Source organism: Manihot esculenta, chromosome 15 (genome assembly GCF_001659605.2).
Source record: "Manihot esculenta cultivar AM560-2 chromosome 15, M.esculenta_v8, whole genome shotgun sequence".
In the NCBI taxonomy this organism is placed as follows: Eukaryota; Viridiplantae; Streptophyta; class Magnoliopsida; order Malpighiales; family Euphorbiaceae; genus Manihot; species Manihot esculenta.
This window is the reverse complement of record NC_035175.2, coordinates 21,253,842-21,264,512: the sequence shown is the minus strand read 5'-3', so window position 1 is coordinate 21,264,512 and position 10,671 is coordinate 21,253,842. Positions and strand designations below refer to the sequence as shown.

The 10,671-nt window shown below is 27.2% G+C and overlaps 1 protein-coding gene across 1 annotated transcript; it reads left to right on the top strand.

Moving 5' to 3' along the window:
• Nucleotides 1-9,332: 9,332 nt before the first annotated feature.
• LOC122721900 (metalloendoproteinase 3-MMP-like) lies at nucleotides 9,333-10,452 on the top strand. The gene has a single exon (XM_043950965.1). It carries the CDS (start codon nucleotides 9,373-9,375, stop codon nucleotides 10,297-10,299), a length of 927 nt encoding a protein of 308 aa, XP_043806900.1. The 5' UTR covers nucleotides 9,333-9,372; the 3' UTR covers nucleotides 10,300-10,452.
• The last annotated feature ends 219 nt before the right edge of the window (nucleotides 10,453-10,671 follow it).

The following is a 10,671-nucleotide window of genomic DNA, read 5'->3' as shown; positions in this document are numbered from 1 at the left end:
GAAACAAAAGAAAAATTAAAAACTGCAAATAAAACCAGTCTGAATATATTAGGAAAAGCAGAGGCATTAGTAATAGATCAAGACTTAGAAATAAAAACTATATTTTTATTATCACAACAAATAAGTCATATGGTGATATTAGGAACCCCTTTTATAAACCTAATAACACCTTATACAGTAAAAGAAGATTGCATAGAATTTAAAACAAGAAATAAAAAGGTAAAAATAGATTTTACAGAAAAACCTAAAAGAAAAAATTTAAATCTGATAAAAGCACATTCCATTAGGACAATGGAAATAAATTCAATAATAAAATCTAAAGAAGAAGATTTAAAGGATTTGAAAAATAATGTACAAGTAGTTAGGATTAAAAAGCAATTAGAAAGTGAAATTGTAAAAAAGAAAATAGAAAATCTAAAAAATGAAATGGAAGAAGAATTATGTGCAGATCATCCTAATACCTTTTGGAATAGGAAAGCAACATATAGTAGATCTGCCATATGAGGAAGGATTCGAAGAAAAATCAATATCAACTAAAGCCAGACCAATTCAAATGTCACCAGAATTATTAGAACATTGTAAAAAAGAAATTAAGGAATTAGAAGATAAAAGGTTAATAAGTAAATCAAGAAGTCCTTGGTCATGCGCAGCTTTCTATGTAAACAAGAGTGCAGAAATAGAAAGAGGTACACCAAGATTAGTTATAAATTATAAACCTTTAAACACAGCATTAAAATGGATTAGGTATCCTATACCTAATAAGAAAGACCTCTTAAACAGACTATATAATGCAAACATTTTTAGTAAATTTGACATGAAATCAGGATATTGGCAAATTCAAATCCATCCGAAAGATAGATATAAGACGGCATTTACCGTTCCTTTTGGACAATATGAGTGGAACGTAATGCCTTTTGGATTAAAAAATGCACCCTCAGAATTCCAGAGAATAATGAATGACATTTTTAACCCATATTCAAAATTTTGCATCGTCTACATAGATGATGTGCTCATATTTAGTAAGAATATTGAAGAACACTTTAAACATTTAAAAACATTCTGTGGAATAATAAAAAGAAATGGATTAGCCTTGAGTAAAACCAAAATGAACTTGTTTCAAACTAAAGTAAGATTTTTAGGCCATTATATAGAACAAGGTAAAATCCAACCTATTGAAAGAACAATGGTATTTGGAGATAAATTTCCAGATGAAATAATAAATAAAACTCAACTACAAAGGTTTTTAGGATGTTTAAATTATGTTATAGATTTTTACCCAAACTTAAATAGAATGATAAAACCCCTTCATGACAGACTAAAGAAAAATGCAAAACCCTGGACACAAGAACATACAAACATTATAAGACACATAAAATCCCTAATAAAAGAAATTCCATGTTTGTATCTTCCTAACCCTGAAGCCTTTAAAATTGTGGAAACAGACGCTTCGGACATAGGATATGGAGGAATTCTAAAACAAAAGATAGATGGTAAAGAAACAATAATCCAGTTTACTTCGGGACACTGGAACTCTACCCAAATGAATTACTCTACCATTAAAAAAGAAATATTAAGTATTGTGATTTGCATAAATAAATTTCAATCTGATCTTTTAAATCAAAAATTTTTGGTCAGAATTGATTGTAAAGCTGCAAAAGATGTTTTAAAAAAGGATGTTAAAAATCTAGCATCAAAACAAATTTTTGCCAGATGGCAAGCTTTATTAAGTATTTTTGATTTCGATATTGAATTTATAAAAGGTAGTAAAAATAATATTCCGGATTTTCTAACCCGGGAATTTTTACAGCAAAATGGGTCGAAAGAAGAGCAAAAATAAAGATAAGGAGAGAAGCCCAAGCCCAACTCCAAGTTCAAACCCAACTCCTAAAGCCTTGTCTGAACATTCAGATGAGATTGGTAAAACCATGGTTAAAACCACAGAAGCCTCTTTAAAACCTCACTCATCCGATGAAACCATTAAAAAATGGGTCGAAGAACTCAGCCAGTCTCCAGAAGTAATTAAAGCCCTTCAGAGTATGGCTTCAAGTATGGCCTCCTCTTCAGGAGAAACAGGTATGACTCCTAAAACCAAAGCGATCGTGCCCGCTCATGGTACGACTAGTCTGTCTCAAACGGTAGACAGTAAAGACTTATCAAATCCGTTGAAGGCTGTGGGTTTGCCAAAAATCCAACCATCTCATGGATATAATACTGGATTTTATAAATGGTATTTAAAACCAGCTTCTGAATTTGAAATCGAAGTTGAATATGGATTTAATAATATAAACCCATGGGAAGTGATTAGAAAATATTATCCTGAGAACTGGTGGTTTACTCCAAAAAATATTTTAAAACCTCAGGATTATTATCAAAGTATTTTAGAGGAAACTGGAGCTGTTAAAATCAAGCATAATTTTGATAAAACCTATAAGGACGTAGTAGCCTATTCTTCCATTCAAATAAAAAGCATTATGCATCCTCAAGATTGGCCTGCACCAAACTTGTATACTGAAATAGCATTTAAAAAATTAAAAAAGTATTGCTCCTCATATAACTATTTTGATTATATTGATGCATGGACCAATGTTTTCAGCATTCAAAATCCTACAACAACCCATTCGTGGTTGATTTATTTTGATATACAAGCTATAAAAACTGTCACCAAATTTCCAAATTGGTTTTTTGTATGGTGGCAATCCAGGGGCATTACTGAAGATATTTTATCACAGGAGTTGCTCCAAATATATCAATACTTTAAAACCAATTATAAACCTCCTCAGCAAGAAAAGTATATACCACCGTTGATGTATTTCTGTTTAAACTTCTTTCTACCTTGGGTATATCAATGGTATTTTGACTTTCAGTATGTTACAGACCTAAAAGTCCCTGTTATTGTAAAACGACACAAGATAAAATGGTGGGGTTCTTTCAGAAACCCAACCACGGAGGAGTCCGTAAAACAATGGGTTATTAAAAAGGCCCAAATCCCTGGAACTTCATATGCTGGTAAACTGACAATGCAAGAAGAGCCCATATTTGGAGCCCAAAAGGCTCAATGTCAAGCAATGTTAGCTGCAGCTAAAACTCCCGAAGAATACAAGTTGATTTGTCAGAAAATGTTCAATCAGCTTAGCACGGGATCATCAGTAAAACTGGAAGACGAACAATCTTCCAAAGAAGAATCATCAGTAAAATCCTCTGGAAAGTCAAAGATAAAAAAGAAACCTGGCAGAAGAAAAACTAAAAAGCAGTCAAGTTCAGAAACGGAGTCGACAGCGTCATCAGAAACGTCATCCTCCAGTAAAACCTCTGTATCTTCACACTATGACAGTAATGAAGATGATTGCTATGGAGTTCTACCGCCAGTAAAAATCAAGAGCAAGACAGGAAAAGGAAAGAAGACGATAAAAGTAAAAAAGGAGAAGAAAGAAAAAATAAAAAGAAAAAGCAAGAAAAAGAAGGACACCTCATCGTCCTCTTCAGAATCAGAATAAAATCAAATTTCGGTGGAAAAGAGTAAAAGACAAAGGAGTGGCAGACAGACTATTCATCAACAGTAAAAAGTGGCAGACAAAGTACTATTCATGAACAGTGCCAGCCGCGTGAGTAAACAGTAAAATCTCTCTATAAAAAGGGAGCCTTTCCCCTTGTGAAGGCATAACTTGTAACTCTTTCTCTCTTTCTCTCTATCTTCCATCTTCTCAAATTCCTCTGTAAAAACTCTCTCAATATCAGAAGTTTATATTTCTAAAATACAGTAAGTTTTTATTCTAGTCTTATAAATTGCTACTTTATAAGCCCGTGTTGACGGCACAGTTCTCTTCTCCCTCCACAATCTGACTTAACTCTGGGGATCCCAGGTTAAGGTTGCAGGAACCCAGACCTTAAAATAAAATTGTGGTTAATTGTTGCTTAAGTATGCTCTGTGGTTGCGGCTTAGGCTGATCTTCCACATCAGAAATCTGTTTGGTAAAACTTAATTATTTTCACGGTATATAGGCTGGAATACCCGAGGTTGCGGACTACTGGTCCAAAGGGTAGCAATTGCTACTGTACCACTGGTTTAACAAAGCCAAGTACTGTTGAAATCTAAAACTGAATCATCAATCGGTAAACGATCCTTACATTTTGTTTTAAATTAAAAAACTATTATATAATAATTTAATATTATTAAAATTAAAATTTGTTACTATAATAAAATGCAAAATTAATAATATAAGAATTTTACCTATTTTTTAATGTCATAGATATTTTTTAAATATTATTTATTTTTGTATCAATTACTCATTGAAAATATTGTTTTTTATTATTTTTATATAGCATATTAATTTGATAAATATTAATGTCTAATATTTTATTATTGTAATAAATTCTTATATTTTCAGAAAACTCATAAAAAATAATAAAATATTAATTAATTTAATTTATAAGATAATATTTAAATTTATTTAAAAAAATATTTATTAATTTTTATCATAAATTTATAAATTGCCTCCAATAAAATATTAAAAAAATTAATTATAAATACTACTAATTAAGAAAATAAAATTAAAATTCTAATAATAATAATTAAAGTAGCAAGCATTGCAATATTATTAAAATATTAAATATTAGACAATAATATTTATTTATAAGTATAATAATTTTAAAATAATAATAAAAAATAAAATATTTATAAAAAAATTATTAAACAATTCGCAATAACTTAATCAATTGCACTGCAACATTATAAATCATATAAAACGTTATAACTTTAAATTGATGTAAAATTATTTTATTGTTAGATAAAATAACATTGATAAATAATTTAGTTGAACTAAACTATCACTAAAATCGTATAAATCTTATTGAGTTTCGTCCTTTTTATAATTATAAAATAAAAATCATTATTTTTAATAAGTTTATTTTAAATAAAATTACTTTAATTAAAATTAACTATTTATCTAATAATTTTCTATATATTAGATATATATAATCTAATATAATAAATTCTATATAAAAATTAAATAAAATTAATTTATTTATATATAAAATCTATTTAAGATCTATATTTATTTTTCAAATTTTGAAAATTATAATATTAAAAATTATAAATTACTTTTAAAAATTATTTTAATTGTTTTTATATGATAGGATAAAATTTAAAATATTTATTCTATCCTATAAAAATAATAAATTATAAATAATTTTCAAACTTATTCTTTATAGAATTTATTTAAAATTATAGTAAAAAATAAAATTTAAATACAAATAGAACTAAAAACTTTAAAATTAAGTGAATTTTAAAACTATTTTTTATAATAAAATTTAAACTAAATTAAAATAATCACTATAAAAACATTTAAATAATTTGACACATGTATATATAAAAGTGTTTTTTATGCAAACTATGTTCCACCATTATTTTTAATTTGGATCAAACCATTATTTTTAATTTGGATCAAACCAAATTTCTATGAAAAAAGACTGCAATTAAAATATAGTTTACATAAATAAAATGTTTAGAATGTTTAAAACTAAGATCAGGCTGCATGCTTTTAATGTGGGGAATCTAGTCCTTAAAAGAGTAGATGTAACAAGTGGAAGTGCCGATCTAGTAAGTTGGACGAGAACTGAAAATGACCGTTTAGAATCATGGAGATCATTCGCCTAGAGTTCTATAAGTTGGCCAATCTAAATGGTCGAGTTATTCTCCATTCCTGAAATATCTGTAATTTGAAAAAATTTTATTAATAGCAAGTTAACGAGATATTTTTTAATATGTTGTACTCGTCAGTGACAAGAAATAATGGGTTTGCTCTCCTAAAAAAATTAAGGAGACAAGAAGAACCGGACAAAATATCATCTTATCCCTTGCCCTCTTACTTAATCTCATTTTCCGGGAAAATATCATCTATCTAGCTAAAATCCCTTCATAAGTTTAATATAGTTAGGCTGATTACAATCCTCATCCAATACACAGAACTGGACAAAATGCTTCTGAGTCATAATCGCACTTTCATGAAAATCCGCATTCTACTGGTCTTCAACTTATTCTGTTATAAAATTTATTTAAAATTATAGTAAAAAATAAAATTTAAATACAAATAGAAGTAAAAACTTTAAAATTAAGTAAATTTTAAAACTATTTTTTTATAATAAAATTTAAATTGAATTAAAATAATCACTATAAAAACATTTAAATAATTTTAGAGTATTTCCTTTCCTCTTCACACATTTTTATATATAAAAAGTATTTTAAATGCAAAATATATTTCTATTATATTATGTAATTTAAGATTATTTAAATTTAAATAAGAGATAAGAAGAAAAGTAATTATATTTCATACAGAGATAATTTTAACTTAATCATGTAATAGGGTTAAGAAACGTTAGGTATAATTATTTCACGAGTAATAAATCAATATGCAAGTGGAAGAATAATGATGGTTAAGCCTACTACCTATTATCATTAATTAGTTTACTAGATTTTTAGGATTTTGTCTCATGCTAAATATTATATAAATTACATATAATAACTAAACTGAAATTATTAAATAATTTATATTTACCATTTTAAATTGAATAAAATAAAAAATAAAATTAAAAATTATTTAAATTAATTTTAATCAAATTATAATAATTAATATTAAAATCACTCTGTATAACAAATTAGTGGACATAGAAAAAGACTACTTATAAAACGATGGGAGATCATCCCTTTTAACGTGCTGCGCACCATCTGTGGGCTGAGGTGCTGATTTCTCTAAGTTATAGACTTTTTTGTTTTTTCTTTCTTTGTATCAGTTTGGACTTAATATCCAAGTTGGGTTGTACTGTGCATTTCTTGTATCTAACTATTTAGTAACAAATTTCCTTTATTTTGAAAAAAAAAATATAAATAAATGGTATAATTGTAAAAATATTATTAGTATAGAATATTTTTATAAAAAAATAAAGGTACAATTGTATAAAAGTATAAAATTTAAAATTTTTATTTTTATTATTTCAAAATATAATTACGTAAAGTTATGGAACATTCGAACTTATACAAGAATGAGCATGGCAATTATTAAATTAATAATTGTATTTATGTTTATATATTCATTTTACATATTTTAATTAATTTTGTATAAATATTAATAAAAATATTATTTTTTTTAATCATTAAACTTGTCTTCATATATATTTAAGTGAACGAATTTAAAATTTGTGGGAGAGTAATTAAGATTACTGCTTTGTATAAATAGAAAGAAGGTAAATTTACATTCTATAGGAGGAGAGAGAGGGTAAAAATCTAAATTCAGAAATTCCATTTTACATGGGATACTGTAATATAGGGAATTAATAAAGTGACTTATATTTAAATTCCAACTAAATTAATTTAATTTTAACACTTATTTAACAACAACCACGTATTTTAATATTTCAATTAATTAAATCATATTGAACAAGTTATAAATTATTAAAACTTAATATAAACATTTAATCTAACTTAAATTTATTCTAAAAATATTAAATTTCATCTTTCCATTCAAATTTATCTATAAATTATTATTAAAAAATTAAATAAAATTATCATTTATTAATTTAATTTTTTAATAATAATTTAATAATAAACTTAAAAAATAAATTTTAATATTTTTAATGGTTATATAAATTTTATTTAACTTTTAATCATAGAAGAAAGTATAGATATACAACCTCTACTTGAAGACTTTTTACAAGTTTTTCTAAGAAATAAGGCTCCTCTTTTTTAAGGGTGTAAACGAACCGAGCCCAAACGAGCTAAACCGAGTTTTGAAGAGTTTAAATTTAATTCGTTAAAATTTTTTTGAGCTTGAGTCGAATTCGAACTTTATTTATTTTGAACTTGAGCCGAGTATTAAGAAGTTCAAGTTTGGCTCGTTTAATAAACGAATTTAGACGAGTCGAGTTTTTATCGAGTTTAGTCTCTAATAGTTCACGAATAGTTCAATTTATTTACATATATAATGAGTTTTAGTTTAAAACTAATAAGTTTAAAATTAAAATAATTTTAATTAAATAAGTATATTTATAAATTAGTTCATAAATTTATAAAGATGAATTTTTAAATTTTAATGATTCGAACATATGAAGGTTTAAGAGTATAATAACATTATATAGAGCTAATTTTTAGAAAATTTAGATTTGGCTTATAAAAGTATATGCAGGGTTTGAATTTATTTTTCTTAATCCCAGCTTACTTAACGTGATTGTTTATGGGTCTATTCGCGAGTCTACTTATGAATTCAGAAACCAGCCGAGCTTACAAGTCTTAACGACCCAAATATTATGGAGTTCAAACTTAATTAAGCTCGAACTTGACTCATTTAGAAATCGAGTCGAGTTCGATCGAGTTTTTATCAAAGCGAACCTCGATATTTGATTCATTTACAACCCTATCTTTCTTTATCCTCTCCGTTCCGCCCACCCTTATTTTGTTTGATGTTTATTTTTAATTATTATTTTAATTTAAAGTTCTGTAATGCATGTGATCATAATAGTATATTAAAACTTGATAATTATTCTATTACAAGTGTCAGGAAATGAGCATGAAATTTCTCAATAAAACAAGAAATTTCATTAGGTATATAATTTTGTTCTATATGTAGAATTTATGTAAATCTTTCCATTTGGAAGATTAATTATAATTAAATGGCAATTTTTACTTAAATCATATTTCATATGTTTTATAATTTTTATCTATTTTTTTATTTTTTATATATATTAATAAATAATAATTATTTTAAATAAAAGTAAATTATTTTCTATTAATTTTCTAATTATATAAAAATATTAAATTTTATTAAATACTATCAAATTATTTAAATTTTCATTTAGAAAAATAAATATAATATAAATATTAAATAAAATTATAATAATAGATATATAAGTTAATCATAATATTTAAAGTGAAAGTAGATAATATTTTAAAACAACTAAATATAGAAAGTAAATAATATTTTAAAATAACTAAATATAGAAAGATAAATAAAAATTATCGGACGAATGAAAATTTAATTATAAATAATTATTATATATATAGATAAAGAAATATAAAATTTTAATTATTTTATTATTTATGGGGTGGAAAAAACCGAACAAAGACAAATATTATTCATAATTAAGATTACAGTAGAGCTATAAGCTAGGGAGCTTCCTAGAAGCATCCTTTCATATTACAAATATTCTTGAGTGGTAAATGCTGCTCATTTTCCTCTTAATTTTATTTAATTGCAATGGAAGACTGACTGACCGACTTTTTTGAACCTATAAGGGAAGACTAACTTATTCTCCTTGGCCTATAAATAGGCAGGAGAGCTTTGAGTTAATAAACCATCAAGCTTAAGCTCAACTTTAGTCCCAACCATGGCTTCCAAAGCTTTTCTAATCTTGTCTTTCACTCTCATTGTCTTTATTTCTCTTCTTCCTTTTGCAGCTTTAGCAAACTTTAATGACAAAAAATCACTACCCTTTGATTTCCTTAAGCATCTTCAAGGATGCCATAAGGGTGATAAGCTCAAAGGCATCCATAAGCTCAAAACCTACCTTGAACATTTCGGTTACTTACACTATAAAAATCAGTCTCATGCCAATGATGATGATTTTGATGAACTATTGGAGTTTGCTCTTAAAACTTATCAGCTCAATTACCATTTGAAGGTCACTGGGTCCTTAGATTCTCAAACTGTATCCAAAATGATTATGCCTCGATGTGGGGTACCAGACATCGTCAATGACACTACTCGGATGGATTCTGGCAAGAAAAACCATCACCATAGCTCTACCATCCTTCATACAGTCTCTCATTATACATTTTTTCGCGGAAATCCCAAATGGCCGGCTTCTAAATATAGTCTCACCTATGGGTTTCTTCCTCAAACCCCAACTCGAGCTATGAACCCTGTTGCGAAAGCATTCCAAACATGGGCTGCCAACACACATTTTAGGTTTTCAAGAGTACAAGACTATACAACTGCTGATATCAAAATAGGGTTTCATAGAGGGAACCATGGAGATAGAAATTCTTTTGATGGACGTGGTGGAATTCTTGCTCATGCCTTTGCTCCACAAAATGGACGATTCCATTTTGATGCAGATGAGAGATGGGCAGTAGGTGCAATACAAGGTGCATATGACGTGGAGACTGTGGCCTTGCATGAGATAGGACACCTACTTGGTCTTGAGCATAGCTCAGTGGAAGGAGCTATTATGTATCCTACTATTTCTGCTGGGACGACTAAGGGTCTTCATAGGGATGACATTCAAGGAATTCGTGCTTTATATAACGTTTAAAGCTTCTGTTTACGTTAAATGAGGGTGGGATGGTCCATTTCTCTTGAGCTTTTCATTTCAGATTTTAAAAAATAATGTCTTTGTTTTTCTGTTTTACTGTTTTGAACCTTCTTCTATGTACTCAATAAATAAAAATTTCTATTTTCTCTCAAATTAGTAATACTAAAATCTTATTTAGTTCAAATTGATTATTGTCTAGGAAGTAGCTTAACTGGGTGAGCGAAAGTAATTTACTTTCCCCTCCATCAAGAGAAAAAATGCTTTCAACTTTTTAGGAAGTCAAACAAAAATATAAACCAAATAAACACAATTTTAGCACTTCTTGGAAACTTGAAATTCCCTAGTTGGATTACCCCAACCAAAGAAAACCTA